The sequence below is a fragment of the Dermochelys coriacea genome, chromosome 1 (assembly GCF_009764565.3).
Source record: "Dermochelys coriacea isolate rDerCor1 chromosome 1, rDerCor1.pri.v4, whole genome shotgun sequence".
Lineage (NCBI taxonomy): Eukaryota > Metazoa > Chordata > Testudines > Dermochelyidae > Dermochelys > Dermochelys coriacea.
In genome coordinates, this window is record NC_050068.2 from 156,910,508 (window position 1) to 156,930,838 (window position 20,331).

General features: G+C 42.7%; 1 protein-coding gene across 1 annotated transcript in view; it reads right to left on the reverse strand.

Moving 5' to 3' along the window:
- PDXK (pyridoxal kinase) overlaps window positions 1-20,033 on the reverse strand; it is a 75,805-nt gene extending 55,772 nt beyond the window's left edge. Inside the window, exon 1 of the mRNA XM_038421279.2 lies at window positions 19,702-20,033. Within this exon, the coding sequence (XP_038277207.2) occupies window positions 19,702-20,028 (327 nt within the window). The 5' untranslated portion in view covers window positions 20,029-20,033. The remainder of the gene's footprint in view (window positions 1-19,701) is intronic.
- Window positions 20,034-20,331: the final 298 nt, after the last annotated feature.

A 20,331-nucleotide genomic window follows, 5' to 3' on the forward strand; every position in this document is an offset into this window, starting at 1 on the left:
CACAATTGAGCCCAGCAGAGTGGGAGTTAACTAATTCTGCTTGTTCCAAAGTCAGTTGATAGAGCAGAATTTTTTGGGAGGTAGGTAATGTTATACCACTCATAGGGGACAGGACTGATTTAAATATGCATGGACTGTGGGGAAGCAAATTATATTTTCATCCAGGGCTAGTAAATTTAGCACTTGAGAGACAGTGTCAAAGTTTCCAAGTCCTACAACTAGCCCCTGTACATGGAAGTGAAATATACTGCTAAGCAAAGAAATGGAAAAAGAGGCAAAGCATGGCATCCAGCATCCAGACACTTACTACTGGCAATAAGGCATCTAAATACCCGCTCTGTTCATTTAATTACCTGAGTGTCCAAATACTAACTCAGCCAGGGGCTCCCTAACTATAGCACAGAATTATTCAGACTGAGGATTGGGGGCTGCAAGTGGCTCTTTAATGCGTCTCCCACGGCTCTTTGCAGAACATGATATTAAAGCAATGTGTGATTTTAATTATTAAGCAATCTAAGTTATTAACCCATCAGGATGCTTTTACTATGTTATTAGCCAATTGAAGAATACTTGGTCAGTCATTTTGCTGTGAGAATAATTCTAGATATATAGAAATAGAAAATGAAACAATGAATTCACACTACTCTGGCTCTTTTGAGTAATGTTTATCGCTAATTTGGCTCCTGAACCACTGAGGTCTGAGTATCACTACTGTAGCACTTATGTTTGAAAACAGACCCCTAGTCTTCTGCTTCTCTCCCCTAGTTCAGAATCAGGCATCAGCAGCCTCTGCTTTCAATTTAAAGTGAAAATTAAGAGTATGCGGTTAAGCCAGCTTCCAAGTCAGTTTCTTACGCTCAGGGTCTCCTTACAAACTCCTTGTTGCTTGCACTTGCCATACTGGCTTGGCTGGTGAGACCAAGCAAACTTCACAACTAACTGCTCCTGCTGTCTCATATGTCTTTACTCAAGTGGCTGAACTCTTGATGGATATTCAAGTTTTAAACTGCTTTGGGATCCTGTTGGCAGAAATCCAGTCTAATTGCCAAAGCATTGCAAGTTTCCCAGTACAGTACTGTCCAATAGCTGTATTATCAATTTGACAAGGAGCAGCTGAGGGAAAACCTTCACTGAAGCTGTATGTCATTCTGCACACAGCCTTACAGTGGATTTCAAGGCAGAAGCTGCCTTTGATTGCTTTCTGCAGCTTCGTTTTCTGCATCTTGGAGCATTACAAAAATACAGTAACTCCTCACAAAGTCGTCCCCATTAACATTGTTTCATTGCTGACCAATTAGTGAACATGCTCGTTTAAAGTTGCACAATGCTTCCTTATAACCTTGTTTGGCAGTCACCTGCTTTGTCCACTGCTTGCAGGAAGAGCAGCCCATTGGAGCTAGCTGGTGGGGGCTTGGAACCAGGGTGGGCTGGCAGCCCTCTCAGCTCCCCTAAGTTCCCTGTGCAGCAGACGCCCAGCAGGCTATCAATTGCCGGGCTGGTCCCTCCCCCCACTGCCATGTGCTGCTCCTGCCCTCTGCCTTGGAGCTGCTCCTGGGAGCCTCCTTTTCGCTGTGTTGGGAGGGAGAGATGCTAATGTCAGGGTGTCCCCCCTACCCCACACTCCTTTACCCCATCTCCACAGGTCTTTATTAGGCACAGTGATAAATTTTGTGCTTGTGGCTAGAGGATTCATCAGAAAACTGATACGCAGAAGACATATGTCTCTCTGTAAAAATGGTGTGCTTATAGTGATAACAATATTATCACCCAGATTTTAAATAAAACAAAAAGTCTTACTAGACATATCAGTAGCAGGAGCTCACATTGGAATGATGAAGCATTTTCTGCCAGCAAAGCCTTTCCTGATGTGGTACTATCTATAAATGAACTATTCTTTTTGCAAGTTGGCTTCTTTGACATCTGAACAAAGTATTGCAAATCAGGTGTTGCTAGTGCTGTCTCTTTTCCTTTTAGAGAAAAGATCAGAACAGTCTAACTGCACTGATGGGACCAAGGGATATAAACCAGACTTTATTTAAAAAACAGTCTGAACTTTATCCAAGACTACATAGACTACTGGCTCAATTTTATTTTTTAATATAAAACGTAGTGGTATCTATTCTGGACACCAGAAGACTCCCATATTTTCCCTTTAACCAAAGAGTAATACAGCAAGTCCTTCTCTGGGGACTGCACCTTGACAGGGAAGAAAGGCTCATGTGCGTCGAGACCCCCAAGAGCTATGCCAGCAGGAGTTTTAATTCCTGGCAGGGTCACCCACACTGGATAAGTCAAAGGATAGGGACTAGTCAAGACGCAGTTCACTAGCCCTTCCGAATGGGGTTAAGCAACCTATGCTCATCTTTAAAAAAATTATAGCAAAGCAAACAGCATGATAGTCAGGGATGGTGGAGCCTTGTTCATGCTCTACGTTTCATCTAATGGTGAGGGAAGGATTCAGATTAGGCTACATCAAGTACAGGAATTGCATGCAAATAAGACTATTCATCCTTTTAGCCAGACTTCCTGCTCCCCAGCTAGCTCAATTCATGATACTTCAGAGGAAAGTGGGGTGGAAGATTACTACAAAAACATTACTGTAGCTTCCTGACCTGGCCCTCATAAAAAGTACCACAGAAGTAGAAGGATCAATGAAGAGATAGGCTATGTTAATTGGCTGGAAGAACAGAGGGCTGGTCTACACTGAAAAACATACAGCTCCATAGCTACATCTTTCAAGGGTGTGAAAACTCCACACCCCTGAGATGTAGCTGGGCTGACCTAACCCCAGTGTAGACAGCGCTAGGTCAATGACAGAAGAATTCTTCCATCAACCTAGCTACTGCCTCTCAGGGAAGTTGATTAACTACAGTAACAAGAGAACCCCTCCTGTTGATGTAGTGAGGGTCTACACTGAAGCACTACACTGGCACGGCTGCAGTGGTACAGCCGTGCCACTGTACTATTTTAAGCATAACCATAGCCCCTGCATCACTGTTTATAGCTAGCTGCACATTTGACCCCTTATCTGCACCAAGCCAGAGTATAGAACTTAGCATGATCAGAAGTAACTTCAAAGGGAATGACAGCTGCATTGTCAAAGGACATCTGAACTGACTGTCCACTTTCCTGCTTGTAGGCAGTTAGCTCCTTGCTAGAATTAACCCTGTTTAATTGTATAATAAAAACACAGTAACAATCAAATGGATAAATCCATTCTAAAGTATTACAGGCAGCTTCTATGTCTTTCACACTCTGTTTCTATGCTCCTCTGGAAATAAAACTAGCTGAAGTGTGGAAAAGAGCATTTAATAATGGATAGGCAGATATTGATTTGAAAGTGCAAGAAGTTTAAGATGGGGTGGCAGGGAGTGGTTCTTTTTGTACCATCCAGCCATGACTTTAGGAAATCTCTTGGAAGAATGTCTGGCTCACTAAACTAATTCCTTTGCATGGTCTTGATCTGTGCGGAGAACTATTCTTCCCAAGATGTGCTATTTTGTTCTTATATTAAGCCTCCTCTTTTAATAAGCGTCTCATACTATCTAGATCAGGGTGGGCAAACTACAGCCAGCAGGCCACATCCAGCCCGCCAGCTGATTTAATCCGGCCCCTCCTTTAATCAGGGGCCACTCCTCATGTGTGCACTGTGGCTCTGAGTGGCTCCCGGAAGCAGTGGCATGTCCCCACTCCGGGTCCTAGGTTTAGGCGCAGCCAAGGGGCTCTGTGCGCTGCCCATGCTCCAAGCGCCGGCTCTACAGCTCCCATTGGTGGGAAACTGCGGCCAATGAGAGCTGCAGGGACGGCACCTCAGGATGGGGCAGAGTGCAGACCCGCCTGGCCATGCCTTTGCATAGGAGCCCGAAGCAGGACATGCCGCTGTTTCCAGGAGCTTCTTGAGGTAAGCTCCTCCTGTGCCCCAACCCTCTGCCCTGGCCCCCCCTTCCACCCTCTGAACCCCTTGATCCCAGCCCAGAGCACCCTCTTACATGTCAAACCACTCATCCCCAGCCCCACCCCAGAGCCTGTACCGCCAGCCAGAGCCCTCACCCTCTGTTACACCCCAACCCCAATTTCATGAGCATTCATGGCCCACCATACAATTTCCATACCCAGATGTGGCCCTCGGGCCAAAAAGTTTGCCCAGCCCTGATCTAGATACTGCCTTTTATATAACTAGGCTTGGCAGAATTCAAATGTTTAATATAATTTTAATGGATAACATTTAAGCTTTTTTACTTGTATCAATAAAATGTTCACAGTTATAGGAAATTAGGGATGAGGTCAGACTATTAAACAGTAGATGTTGAAATTAAAATTTATAACTATTAAAACAAAACTGTCAACATAACAATATACATATCCTTAAATTAAACTCTAATGGTCTCAAGCAGCACTTTTCTTCTTCTTTTGCTAATCTGTAAATGTCCTCATCAATGGAAATATTTTCTCATCACTGTGTGTGTGTGTGTGTGTGTGTGTGTACGTGTACACACACACAGTGAAGTCAATGTTTACCAACATTTACTGATAAAAATTGAATCCTTCCAAGCCTAGGTATAACCATCTGTATTTACTATACTTCAGAGTTGTGTATCTAATCACTGGTGAAATAACTTTCTCCTCAAGGTCATAAATACAGTATGTTGAATAGTGCTATTCCCTCTCCTGAATCGATCCACTTGACATCCTTCCAGTCTGATGCATTACTGATAACTCTTAGCTTTCTATTTCTAAGTTTCATTAAGATATTGGAGATACAGTGAATAGTTTTCTGTGCAGTGCAGTACATTGTCAAATGCTTTACTAAACTATATTAGGTCTACTGCATTATCATTATCCACTTGGGGTGCTGCATTAAAAATCCAGAACAAGAGAGAGATTGGGCTAGTTGGGAACAGCTTCAACTCACTTTATTGACCCATGCTGGCAATTATGCCATGCTTTGCTAGTTGCCCCATCTGATATTATACAGTAGTAAATTACTTTAGAAGCAGTGATATGGTGGGTGGTTCTTTTACCTTACTGAACCAAATTACCCTTCCACCAATCCACAGCCACTCTACAGATTTCAGTTTTGTCAAACACTGTTATTGTTAGAGGTTCCACTATACTCTACATTCAAGATCCTGTCTGCTCCAGGAGACTACGTTTTTAGGGTTTGTGCATTCATGCCTTATTGTGAATATGGTGCTTGCGCTGGATTTGATATCCTTGGAGAATGAAGCTGTCTGTTTATGAGATTGTTGTTGCTCTTGCTGTATTCAGGGCAAACACCTTTTCCCTATCAGTGTGTCTCAACTTGACCTGGAAGGACCTCCTCTGTTAGAGAAAGGATAGCTCAGTCTCCTTGGCCTCTCCACCAGGTGTCAGTTTGTGGTGTCCCCTATCCCCCTCATGAGGGCCCCTGTCCAGCAATAAATGGATTGAAGGCCAAATGGACTGAGTGTCTAACTACCACTGAAACGAATGGCTGTTAGGCAAATAGCCTGCTTGGATAGCTTTGAAAATCCCACTGGGCTCCCATATGCATCTTTAGGCACCTAGATGCCTTTAAAAATGTGTCCCCGAGACCATAAAAAATTTCACTTCATATAGGCCCCAACCCATTGTCAGGTAGGGTGACCAGATGTCCTGATTTTATAGGGACAGTCCCGATATTTGGGGATTTTTCTTATATAGGTGCTTGTTACCCCCCACACTCTGTCCTGATTTTTCATACTTTTTATCTGGTCACCCTACTGTCAGGAGACACTTTTCTTACTTAAATATAGCTAGACCTTTTAAAATGTCACTCAATAGGGTGCTGCCTCTCACTTGGAAAGATCTAGTCCCAGAATAGCAAAATGCAAGACCTATTAAGAGTTTGTCCTAAGACCTGCAAAGCTAAGGAGTAGGGAGGGGCCTAATTAGTCAGTCCTCACTGAGGCAAAATTTCCACTGATATCAATGGAAGTTCTTCCTGAGTAAGGACCTCAAAGTTACACAGTTGTGTTAATCTCTGAGAGGGCTGGGATCTAATTTCTCGCTGATCATAAAAATTTCCATTCAAGTTAAAGAAAGGAGAGGGATGTATACTGAGTGAAGAACAGATCCTGTGAAATGTGGGTCTCATGTTAATTTTTGAAAGGGGCATGCCTAACTTAAGAATCTCTTTCAAGACGTAAATTTAAAAAAAATGCATGTTTAGTATGCAACATTTAGCTCTTGGATGTTGCTGTATGTCAGCTGTCCCTAGTTAGATTTGTTCCTACATCAAGTGATAAAGGTCAATAGTAAAATTAACACTACAGTTACAGTAAGTTATGTTGATTGACGTAATGAGCTCTTGCCTTTCTAAACTGAATTTTAGTATCTTGGGGTTAATATACAATTGCTATTTATACAGAAGACCCAGAGGGCCAAGCTCTGTCCTCAGTTAAACCTGTGAAGCCTCTGACTCAAACAAGAGTGTAACTGAGGACAGAATTTTGGCTCCACTGTCACAGGAAAACATGACATCCACCACTGAGAGATCTGACTTAAGGATTTGACCTACCACAAGAAATTTACACATTTAGATGCAATTTCTTTTATCTTTCACTTTTTTAATTTGAAGACTTAACCTGTAAAGGAAGAAGTCCTTATTTATATTTTATTCCCATGTGATCCTGGAAGAAAGCCATGGTGACTAATTTGTGGCAAAAGACTAGTGTTCTAAATCCAAGATTATTATTATTGCTGCTGCAGGATCAAACAAAGCAAAAGATGGGTGCAAGATATAAACTTGTATGCAAACGCCAAAAGGCATAATATTTAAGACAATACAGACATGACTCGGGAAATTGCTTATATAAAATCCCTTCCCTTCCTCCTCTGCCCATGTTCAGCAGATATGGAAGTTCTCCTTTTTGATGGATGTTTGTTTTGAATCCAACATAATTGCTTTCATGGTGTTTACTGGGACAGCTGTGACAATTCCATAAGCCAATCTTGTATACCCATTTGTGCTGGCTTTTGATGAGGCAGAGTTTGATCAAGTGTTTGGAGGTGATGGGAAGGGGGCTTATTTCTGCATCATAAGATCTTGGATATAGTGGAGCAAATTCAGTTCAGTGGTATCTGTGCAATCCTAGTTATTTTACTATTTGTATCTTTGTCGTGAGCTTCTCATCTAGCCCTTACTCCTCCAACGTTTCACTGCTGAAAAATAACTGTTTACTTAGGCGTGTGTATGTGGATTCTCTGTTATCAATATAGTCTAGGATGGTTTTTACATTAGGATAGGAATGTTTTCTTCAAAAAAAACAGTCTAAAGATTTCATGCATCTCTCCTTGCTATTGACAGCTTGTGTGTTGCTGTATTGGTCAGATAAAATCACTGTAAAGTTTGCCATCTGAGGCAGCCAGCTGGGACTTGTGTGTCCATTTGCCCCTTTTTTGACCTGAGCAGCTAGTTAAAGTTCAGAGTCCTGAGGATGTTCCAGTTGGGGGCAGAAATTAACAATGGAGTCTGGTATTTTCTTTGACGTACTCTTGTTTGTTTACAAGCAGACAACCCATGCCTGCCAATAATAGGGGGGCACAATGCAGAGGGGGAAGCCATATGACTGCCCCATGTGTCACCTCTGTGAGGAAATTTCCAGCCCCACCTCCGTGGGCCAAGGCAGCCAATCCTGTTGGCACCTGGGGGGCTGAGGCCATAGGAGCGGGAAGCATGTGCCTCTGGACCGGGCCAGGGCCAGCTCCAGCCAGAGGAGTCTCACAGCACAAGTGTCTCCCCAGAGCTCCCATGCCCTCATGGACACCTCAGCAGTGGGAGGGGGATGGGCAGTTCCCCTACACCTTGCTTTCAGCACCTTTCCTCAACAACTCCGCACTCTGGGTCCGGCCCGGGACCGCTGCACTCTCCCTGCAAGGGGGTGAGGTGGGGCGCTCCGTCCTTCTTCTGCTGCACCTCCCCCCGGCCCATTTCCAACTCGTTTGGCCTCTGCCCCAGCAGCCAGGCCTAGGCAGGGAGCAGGGCCCCACAGTCTCCCCCAGCCAGGCTCTCCTGCAGACTGCGACCCTGAGCAGAGTCAGTCAGTGCGAGAAGCACCATCCCCTCAGCTCCCCACCCAGGCCTGGCTGCTGGGGAGAGGGGCTGAGCAATCTGGAAGTGATCTAGAAGGAGCACAGCAGGAAAAAGACAGGAGTACCCCTCCCTTGTTGACAGGCAAAGCAGAGCAAGCTCTGCAATGGCAGCTCAGCATGCTCAGAAAACTAGGAGGGCACATGACCCCCCATGTCCCAACCCCCTGAGGCAGTCTCTGGGTTTACAAAGAGCATACAAAGTCCTGCTTCTCCGAATGCAGGAGGAACCAAAACAAAAAGGACAGGTTTTTTTGCTTGCTGCCCTTAGCTTCTTTAGCCAACACCAAACAAACACTCTCTAGCTTTTTCTAGGGTCATACACACAGGTGGTGGAAGTAGGGGTGCTGCTGCATCCCCTAACTTGAAGTGGTTATTATATACAGGGTTTACAGTTTGGTTCAATGGGTCTCAGCAACCCCACTATAAAAAACTGTTCCAGCGGTCCTGGTCACACACACTGTTCTTACAGGCTGCTGCTGTGACTACTAAGGCCTGGTTGACGCTAAAAAATTATGTTGGCATAACTGTCACTCAGGGGTTGCCAAAAATCTGTAGAAAGCCATTAATCCGTGGGAGCAGAGCCTATTTTACCGACTTTGCCAGCGATCTGAAATGTAGTTGTGTTCACTTGCTATGGTGCTAGCGTCATGATCTATTGGCCTTGAAGAGAAGCAAAATAGTGAACGTATGTAGCGCAATGGAGAATTAGAACAGTAGCGTGTAAATTCCTTGGGCAGTTCACTTGTTCTGGTGTTAGAAAAAGCTAGGCTTGGGAAGCCAGTCCATTGACTGGCCAAGTAATGTCAGCTGGCTGGTAGTTTTATTCTTTGTTACTGTTACAATAAATTAGTGCTTTAAAATGTCAACAATGGTCAACTGTTCAATATTTGACTGGAAGCCCAAATGCCCAACCCTAGTTAATAGCTAATTTTAGTTAACAGTGTGCAGAAAAGGATTATATTTTATACTAATAAGCAGAATATAGATGGTGTACATTTGCCAGCAATATTCCTATGACAAGTTTATCTATGTGCATTATTCTGTAACTTTGAACTCTAAGTATTGAGAAGCATTGTAAAAATAGTTAAACAGAGTCAGCGAGTGCATTCCTGCTACAACATTGCCTAAAGCCATGATTTGAACACATTTTGAAACCCTGAGAGAGTTGGCACGTGCTCACACCAAACAAAGTCAACTTCTTGGGGTTTGTTTGTTTGTTTTTTAAAAGCTGTAATGCCAAATATGGCATTGCTACAGTTAAAAATGTGTTACTGCAGACTATAAGCTGTGAGCAGACAAGTATAGCACACTTCACACAAGCCTCAGCTACAGTCTTTTAAAACTGATTTCCATTCCTTTAAGAGTCTGTAAATAAGTAGGAAACTGAGGAGCAAAGTATTTAAAGAAGATCAGAGAGATTCATTACATAACAGTACTTTGTGATTCTTGGACTAAGGTAATATAGAAGTGCAAAGTAGACATCAGAATTTTTTACTGGAATGGTTTTTCAACGAAAAATTCCCTTTTGCAGAATTTGTCTAAAATTTTTAATATTCCATTAGGAACCATTTAAATTATAGTTCCCCAGCAGCCATTGCGGGGCTAGAGGGAGAGACTGAGCACCCCAGCTCTCTTCTCTGCAGCAGCAGGGTTTGCAGGGAGGCTGAGAGTTGGGCACACAGCCTTGCTAGAAGCCCAGCTGGAAGGCTCTTGTCAATGACAAAGTGAAATTGACCGCCTTCCAGGTAGGCAGCCAGCAAGACCAAAAAATAAAAAATAAAAAAAAATCCATTTTAGTTTTCTCAGGAATCCCTTCCCAGGAAAGTTTCATAGTTTGGACTTGTCCCAATTTGGGACAAAATTGTTTAACACTAAAAAAATTTTACAGGAAGGGATTTCCATTTTCTGGCAATCTGTAGCAAAGTGCTTTATAAGTACAGCATTACATAAACTTCACAATACTCTGTGCCATTTAGTACATAACCTGCGTTCTATAAAATATATGGTTAAACTAGAGCAGGCAAACAGATTAAGCAGCTTGCCAGTGTCACAAGATCAGCCTGCCCAATTTTAATGCTATCTGAACTCTTACCTAAGCCTACCTGAGAATGTTCCATGGTAGAATACTGTACTATTTTAATTTAAAACTTGCAATTTAAGAGCAGCTTATTTCAGTTTATCTTATACTAATTTCTAATTGACTTATGGAAATAAGCCTGGTTGAAACTGAAATAAGAAAATCCACACAGACTTTTGCACCCATTTAACAACATCTATAGCATTAGTTAAAAACAAAAAACCCCCCCATACTTATTTGCTCTTTCTGGAACACTGCCAAGCAAAGTTATTTTGATTAAAACAATCTATGAGCTATCTGCACTGTTTCAGAGCAACTGCTAGCGGTCACAAAGTAGTATGGCATCTTAAGAGAGACTAAGAAGCAGTGATAATTGCTGTAGTTACAAGGGCTCTGGCATGGAGCATACTAGACTATCTGTCCCCAAATGGTTCCACAGAATGGGTGGCTAAAGCCACCCACACATGGGGAAAGATTAATTAGCTGGAGGGTACCAAATAAATCAGTGGCCAAGCCAAGATTTCCCTGAAAGCCATTTCTTTCAAACACACTAACTTCTCTCATCCTGTGCCATGTACATTTTTTCCAAAAAACATCCTCCTGTATCTGGATGACTCACACAGCAATCAGCTTCTCTCCCTGCGTCATACAGTTCAGTATCAATCCAATGAACAATGACAATTTTTTAACAGTCTCTTCGCTACTCTCTGAGCATACATTTGGCATGGTATTAAATGATTGAATTGTATAGGCATTGATTTATTAGGGGAATGGGAAGCTAAGGAAATCTCAGCATCTACTTCCCCCTTCGCTCTTATTCAAAGCGAACAAAAGCCACCCTGTTCTTCATCTCTAAAGGTACATCTCGAAATGTAAGCTTCCCAGCCAGGGAATATATTTTCCCTTCCTCTGCAAGTGAGGGATTGGACTCTGCTCCAGGCATAGCAAATAGGAATTTTGCTGTTAACTCTGCAGGGAGCAGACTCATCTTATGTATTTTGTGGTATGCATTATAAGCTGCTAGATAGGTCATGCTGTTTGCCTCATGCTGTTTGCCTCAGTCCACAGATTTGAGGTCTTCTTGCTGCTTCTACCCACATCAAGGAATTCCACAAATTGATCCATGACTATAGCTAACTAGAGTCATGCACAACACTGTGCAACTAAGTTTACAAGTACATACTAGCAGAGACGGGCCTTCACCAGAGCATCAGATCTGAATGTTCAGCTCTAGATCCAAACATCATGGCTCTGGCCTATTTCTATGCATCAGATAATAATTGTTTGTTAGTACAGGAAGGAAAAAGTATCAAGTTATGTATAAAAACATCTATACAAATTATAAGGCTCTGGGTTCTTTTTAAAAGCATATTGCTCTTATAGATGTTTGGGTATGTAGCCGTCTGTATGTCTTACCATTGATATGGTCCTTCACACTGTTCTTTTGCACAAGTCAGAGGGCTCTGGGTGGGTCTGTTCCTTAAGAAAGAGACTGTCCTATTGAGACTAGTCAATCTTCTCCCAGGCAGAAGGGTGATAAATTGATCACACTCTAACCCATTATAGTTTGAGATTTTAGCTCTCTAAAAGAGAACAGTATAAACCTACATCAAGGAGGGAGACTCCTAAAACCAGAAAAAACAGCCAAATACTTCATGGAGGCCAGTAGGCAGAGATCTTGCTTTGCCAATGGGAGGTGCTCAGATACTAAGGTGATTGGTGCCAATGTAAAACTAAGATACAGCTGAGGTAGCTGTCTGTTTGGTAACTACTGTGTGAATGACCAAAGGCCTGATTCCGTTTCCAGTGACTACAATGGGAGCTGGAACAGGCCACAAGTGAGAGTTGGTTATTCTACCATATTGTATACCTCAGTGCATTTGACTACCAAATTATGAAGGGAGTAGTCTACAGGGACTGGCAGAGCAGCAAGAGTCAGGACTTCCAAGTTCTATCCCCAGCTCTAACACCAACCTGCTTGTGACTTTAAGCAACCCACAGCTCACTCAAGCATAAAAGGAGTGAAATACTCTCCTCTCTCACTGAGGTGTTATATGGCTTCAACCAAAGGATACTGAACTTGAGGTCTAATCAAGGAAAGTCATCTCAGGCTCCACATCTATCCCTGAGCTCTCCTGTCCATTTGAGTTTACAATCACATTTTCCCATTTTAAAAATAATTACTCCCCCCCGAAACTCCATGCTGTCTTTTCCCCACACAAACGGGGGGGGGGGGGGATAATTACCAATACAGGTGAAGCCATGAAACTTACTATTCACCTGGCAGAGACAAGTTTAAACAGAAATAAGTCCCCTCCCCCCAACTCTGTTTAAGTTATCTTAGGCATTAACAGATAAAAGTCGCGCCTTTGTCTGAAGATTTTTTTAAGTTGAGTGTTCCTTTGTTCTTTGGAAAAATCAGAAGCTCAGATTTAAAGCATGAAGTAGCATGAATGATAATGCTAGATCTTTAGATGTGTGGAATATGAGAGGACACAATACAGGAGTGTTGCAGACACAATGGGATTTACAAATAGAGGAACGGAATCCCTTGGATTTGCAAAGTGTGTGGTGTTTGGGTGTGGAGTTTTTCTTCATCACCAGTGCAGCCTCACTAGTGGTAGCACTAATGCAGACGGACCAACGTAGTGTTTTCATCACTGTGGCAGATTAGACAACGTTGTGATAAAAATGTCTTTACCTTGTCTACACTAGCACACCCTCCATTGTTACCATCACTCTGGTAGTGCAACACTGTAAACCACGCCAAAGGCATCATGTGCCAAACAGAGTTACATTAAAAGCAGCGGTGCATCCTCACTGATTTCTCTGGTTTCTTAATCTCTTCTGTTCACCTCCCCATGATTGGGGGGGGGGGGGGTTTAATCTGGAGAGAAACCACAGGGTGACTATATTTTAATTTGTGTATGAAGAATGTGCATCACTCCGTACTCATCCAGATTAAAAAAAAAAAACAAAACAAAAAACTGAGTCCTAAGAGGAAACCATAAAGTTCAGAAAATGCTGCAAAAAACAGGCCCATATACTTACAGCTTGCTTACTTTAGGTGGAGCCTACTGAAACTAATAATTGTTAAGACTTTGCTGTTCACTTAAACAAGATCTGCAACAAAAACAAATCTTTTAAATTAAGATCTGTTCTTTTAACAGGTCCTGAATGTTTTACCTTTTGATGCAGTAGGTATTTGGTAGAGAAAAGGAAGGTTGGCTTCTTGAAACAGACTACTTCTGTTAATTGTACACAATTCACTTGCTATCTATGGAAGCATAGTTTACAAACATTAAAGGATCAGACCTTTTTTTAAAAAAAAAAAAAAGATACAGCGTTTTGTGTAGCAAGATTGTGTTTGCAATAGACTTCTACTGTATTGAATGAATTACAGCTGGGAAAGAGATGCCAATAACCTTTAGACCCATACAGAGATAAAGTTACATTTGTTTGTTCTTTGAACGTATGTACTTTGAGACATGGCAGATTTGCTAACAAACCATAGGTGAAAGGTATCCTGTCTTGATCTCTCCCCCACAGACATGAGGATCTCATGGGAGTCATCCCTCTCAACATCTGCATTATTCCTTATTAAACTTTAAGGAGTTTCTGCTGACAATTGTGCTGTTGGTGTGCAGGGGAGGGAGGAGGAGTAATTTTGCTGAATTGGCTTTTCAAAAAGCTGTTCTCAAGATAGCCTTGAATACTTTCTAAAAGTGGTCTTATAGAGCTAATTCACATCCACACAGGCTGCACAACCGTGCTAGTAAAAAAAAAAAAAAAAAAAAAAAAAACCACCACCCCAGTGCTTCCAGATTTGTAATATGGGAAGGACATTGACCTGCAGTCTCCATTATACATGTATGTTTTCATGCATTAAAGGTTATTTACCCTTTATGGTGGGCTGTCATGGCTCATGCAATACTACGTTCAGCTGATAACCTAAGTTTCCACAAGCTATTTTCCCACCATAATTTAACTTTTTACCATACGTCTGCTCTTCCTTTGAAGCATCCCCTCATTTCTAAAAGTTAAAACAAAGCTAGTGCTACTGAAATGTGTAGTACTGATAGCTCTGGAGACTGAAGTCCTTTAACCACAGCAAAGCAGTTGCCCTGCTGCATCTGCTCTGAAGTATCCTAACCTTGACCTAGAGAAACTGTCTCTAGGGTCTGAATTATATCCAGGGTTCCTATACTGTGCCCATCACTCTGGTATCTGAACACCTGAAAGAACAGTTCATTATTTATGTTCAGTCCTTGACCTCTGATTTTTCTTTTCAACAAGATGGCTTTTGAGATGTGAACAAGTCCCTTCTAGGAATAGGCTAGAAAAGTACAAGCCATCTTCACATAGGCATCAGAGTACAATTGGTACCTGCCAGATTGGCCTGCATTCAGACCTGCAACCTAGAAGTGTGACCGACTTTATGTGTCATTATCAAAGAGCCACCTAGTCACCTGTAAGTTAGTGTTGGACAATATTTCAAACACGGTTTTAAACTGAATTTTCCATCCTTACTTCACTTTTGATAATATTGAGTTCACATGATGATTCCCTCCCATCCTCACTCTCCTGAAATATGGGGGAATCTCCTCTGTGTTTTCACATCTTGACTCTATTAGAGCAGCTATCTGTAGGAGGGAGCTAAAAGCATTGACAAAAACACCAACACTTTGATCTAGATAACGAGATCGTTCATGGTGGGTTATAATTTAGAGACAAACCTCCCTATTGTGGAACAAAAAGACCTTTTGAAATCTGTTCAGCATTGGCTTCTCCGCTGAATGGAATGAGCTGTCTGCTCAAGCAATAAAGAAGACAGGTGATGCTCATTCTTCTTAGTTCTTTCAGGAATTCTTTTCCATATACTTAAAAAAAAAAAGAGGGGGGGGGGTATATTTCCAGTCCCCCTGGAAGTCTGAAAGAGGTAAAAATATTGAACTCTCACAAAAGGACATTTCTGTGTTATTTAGAAATGGGCCCAAGCCACAGTATTCAAGTATAGGTATGAACTTCCCTCAAGTTTGTGGGTGTTCAGATATGAAGTTTTGGTCTGAACCAATCTCTAAAGATAATCTTTGTGCTGGGCAAAACAGTTGCAGGGTTTGCTTTTGTTCTGACCTGTTGCAGTATAGTCAAAATAGGCTAGATGCTGTACAGGTGTATAGAAAGGCACAGAGCTTGTCTTGTTCTTACCACCTAAAATGACAGAAAAAGGGCTGGGAAAAGGGGTGCAACATATGGTTACTTTAACTAGGATGTTGTGTCTCAGAGGGGGGAAAAAAAAAAAAAAAAAAAAAAAAAACTTTGCTGCCTTTAACACTCCATGGCAAGTGTTTGCAGGCTAATATCTTGCTTTGCACTCTACAAAGAATTTGTGATCACATTCCTCTACTTTTCATTCAGTCAGGTGATGACTGAGCCCAGAGCCTCAGCTAGTGTAAATTAGCATAGCTTCACTGACTTCAAAGAAAAATAGGGCAGATCTTCACCTTGAGCTGTTTCACTTAACCAGAGAGAATTGGGAGATTGGAGTCAGTGGAGATTTTTTTGCATTGCTTTATAAACACACTTCACTCATCTTCTTTGAAATCCTTCAACTAAAGAGGCATGACAGAAAGGCCTGCTCTAGTTTGTTCTGCCATACGAAGAGCAGATTTGAGGCTGGTGGAGCAAGGTTAATTTTGGGGAAACATGAGATCTGGTAAACAAAATGTGTCCACCTCCTGGAAAGAGACATGATGCAATGTAGCAACCTGCATAAACAGATCAAGAATGGATACCTATTGATAAATATGGTAAAACGGCAAACACTGTGAAAGCCCCGTCTTGGCAGACTGTTTTTACCTTTGACCACTACCAGAGGAGCCTTTACATTTTGGCAACACTGGTATAGTTTGTCATGTCAATAAAAATATTAAAATTAAACTGAAATTCTTATACTGATCTAGCTGATGTCCTGCAAGCTTTAATTCAACCTTGAATGTTGATGTGAATTCAACTGTGACTTCCTTGCCATTGGAGCAATTGCAAATAGAGTAAAAGGAGGATTAGAAGGAACAGATATTCTATTTGCTAGCATCCTAAATGGTGCACTGAAATCCATCATGTTTGGTGGCCTGTTCTTAAAAATAGGAAAACTGAATGACTCCAGATCCCATGAGGATGCGACCTCCCCATGTTGGGGAAAGCAAAAAAAAAAAAAAAAAAAAAAAAATTCTTACCAGAGGATAATTTTTGCGTGCCACTGTCGGAACAGATGTCAGAAAATGACTGTCTCCTCTGACGGGGTGTAGAAGCTGTGGAGTTAACTTCTGGTCTGTCAGGATAGCTGTTTGAAGGCAGAAGTAAGAGGTCTTCCTGAACGGTGGAACCTCTCCAAGCTACATTAGTCTGAATGAGACCTGAATAGTGCTCCAACATTCTGACTCACTGATGTTTCAACTCTGATAACAGGATATGAAAGCTATTCAAAAATCAAAACTAATCTGCAATAAAGATGACAGCTGCAGAGTGAGCAAAATCAAATCAAATTTAAAAAAAACAACAACCACCAGTTCTTGCATTTGGCAACCATGGTTTATAGTTCAGGGATCAGAGTCCTTGCAGTGTCTGAGAAATGAACTGCTGGGCAGTCTCATAAAGGCAATGTTCAGTGTTTTTTTCCCTTCTCTTCCTCACCTTGGCTAGGACAAGTTTATTTTGCTGAGTGTTAAAGGGCTTATTAAAATTGGGTATATTTCTTTGTGGTTTGACTTTATGTACTGCTCACCAAAAACTATTGTCTGAATCTTGCTGTTTTTCCTCTTATGACTGACCAAAACGTAGAGACTGTTTTTGCTATTGTCCTTCCTTCAGAAAAGGAAAGAAAAGTAGGGTAGCATTTAATAGAAAAATCTATAGCTGGTTAGAACTTCAAAGTTGTACATCATCATTACAAAATGGTAAATTCCTGTATGGTGGTATAATTAGTAAAGCTAGGCCTAAATGCTGGTAAAATCAACTTTCTGCATTTCTTTTTTCAAAAGTAGCATTATCTTCTCTCAAACTTTTGAGAGTGTGATGACTAATGGTCTTTCAGGAGCTTTTTTTAGTTTCCATTTACCAAAATCTCTCAGTTTCTCTCTTTTAGCCAAAAGAGATTAGCTTTGTTATACTAATTTATTACTATTAGCATCCTACAGCACCTAAGCAGAAATAAGATCCATTTCTGACCACAATCTCAAGACTTCTTGACAGCCATCTCCAATTGTAATGATCCTTTTATAAGTGAAAGCCTGGAATAGTCTAACAGCAATTGTTTTGTAGTCTTTGTGCATACTTTTCTGAAGCTAGAAGAGTACACAAGCTGGAAACCTCATTACAAGTACCTTACGTAAGCGTCAGTGGAGTAAGAAAACAGTTTAACAAAGGAGATCTGAAAACTTAAACTGTGGTGAGAACTGTTATGTGTAGATCCAAGTTGCTGTCAGCACTTGGACCAGGTTTTCAATGGATCCACTGACAAGTTTTCAATAAAAATGTAAAAATATAACTAGATGCAACATTTTCACTGAAGACAAAGAGCTATACTATATGCCAAAAATGGAGGTAGTCTAAAAATACTCATACATGGCCTGCCTAGCAGATTAATAGCATTTCACCCTTCCAATACAAAAAATCCATCCAAGTTTGACTTCTGTCACTGGGCTGGCAGTACTGTGTCCTTTACTGAGTTTAAAAAAAAAAAAAACAAAAGGAAAAAAAAACTCCCTCAATCTGCAGACATCTCATCTAACCATACTCCAGAACTATCAACTCTGCTGTAAGGAGCCACATTTAACCCTCCTTGATTCAGCTGATACAAGACAAGAGGGGGAAAAAATTGGGGGGTGGGGGGATTTGAAGGGGGCACATTTGAAGGGAGCATAAAGGGTGCAGAATAAATCCCCAAGCCTGACAGTCCCCTTATTATATAAAGGATTCTTATTATAATTCCATCTCACAGTTCTGATGACTAATAAGATACCCAAACGTCACTAGAGCAATTTCCTCCCTTCTCTTCGTGATTCATCAGCCTGGGTTTGCACAACCTTCAAATATAATAAGAACTGTTCATAGCAAACTGCTAATAAATATGCCTATGGTTCTGGGGGGTAGCCCACAGGTGTAATAATTCCTTCCAGCACTAGCTTTTATCATATGCCATGACACTGAGGAACTTTAAAAACTTATACTGTATGTCTTCTGTAAATAGCATCCACTGCTACTTCAGTAGGTATTTTTAAAATTAAAAATACTTCAGTGCCTTCCATCCAAAAGCACTTTGCAAGCATTAAAGTTTGCCTCAAGCAGGTCATGAGATTATGGGTTATATTCCCATTTTACTGATGAGAAAACTGGCATACACAGAGGTTAAAGTGACTAGTCCAAGATATAAAGGAAGTCTGATACAGTGGGGCTAGAACCCAGGTATTCAACTCCCAGGCCTGCACTTAAGCCACAAGGCAAAAGTTATCACCAGACAACTTTAGGCCCACCTCCCCCCATATCTATAATTAAAGAAACATTATTCCTTATATTATGCTGCCCAAACTCCGGACTATGTTCATTCTCCTGGTTACAATGTCCTTATGACTTCATTAAACTTACATTTGCATCTGATGAAGTGAGCTGTAGCTCATGAAAGCTTATGCTCAAATAAATTTGTTAGAAAAGGAGTACTTGTGGTACCTTAGACTATTTGTTTTATTGTGGATCATAGTTACACGAGTACATAGAATTTGCCATTTAGCACATCAGATTATTGGTTAATCAAATCTGGCTTCCTGCCTCCATCAGTGGCCAGTACAGGATACTGACCAAGGTGAGAAAACCCACAATGCTTATGACTGTGTAGTACTCTACATAGGGTGACCCTAGTTCCCTGAACCAGCAGTAAGGAGATGAGAGCATGAAACACGATAGCTGATTAATTACGCTTTCTAAAATAGGGTAGTCAGTGTTTGTAACTGGCTTTGAGAATATAAAGCACTAGGCATTAGCATTTAAAAAATGAACAGTCAAAAGCATTTCCAGTCCCTCTTTAAACCCATCTACCACAGTATTTAACTCCATGCATTTTTTTTTTTTAAAAAGCCAAACCCCATTTCCAATATGGGAAATTGGTATAGCACTCAGTATACTACTGATGACTGTATAGCTATTAAAAAAAAAAAAAAAAAAAAAAGAACTACCCTGCTTTAAACCCCTTCGCACAAGCATAAGGAATAGCTGGCTACTGACATGAACCTGTTTTGTGAATCTTAGCCAGTGTATAAACCGAGAACAGCACCGATCAAGGACGTGTCTCTCTCTCACACACACACACACACACACGCGCGCGCGCGCAGGGCGACCCCGGCGCACACACACTCCGGAGCCTTCTCTGCCCGGGCACCAGCGTCGCGCCCGCCTGGCAGCGGGAAAGCACCGCGCCCGGGCAGCCTCCTGCGCCCGGCCCCGGCCCCGGCCCCGCTCACCTGCAGCGGGAAGCTCGCCGCCTTGTTGCCCACGTAGCCGCGCACGACATGGCTCTGGATGGAGAGCACCCGGCACCGCGCCTCCGTCTCCTCCATGCCGCCCGCGCGCCCTGCCCTGCCCCCGGAGCCCCAGCTGCACGCGGCCGGGGCCGGAGCCTCCCCGGGCAGCGCGGAGCTGCCGAGCCGCCGCCGCCGCCGGGCGCACACGGGAGAGCGGGGCCGGCCAGCCCAGGCGGCGGAGTCAGGCGATAGACGCAGACGCCTAAGCCCCGGCTCACATCCGCCAGCCCAGAGCCGGAGTGAGCCGGCAGCGCCCGCCAGCGCCATTTAAAGGCGCCGGCGCCGCCGTCCGCCGCCCCCCCCCCCCCCACCGCGGCACCCACACCACAGGCCCCCTGCCCCACATCTAGTGCTGCCCCTGCTCCCCCACCGCTCCTCGCCCCCACCCCTCGTGCCCCCCACACTCCCACTGCTCCTCACCCCTCACACACACCAAGTGCCACCCCCCTGCCCCCACAATGCCACTGCTTCTCACCCCCCACACCTCGTGGCCCCCTGCCCCCACCCCTTGTGCCACCCACACTCCCACTGCTCCTCACCCCCCCCACCCCTAGTGCGGCCCCCCCTGCC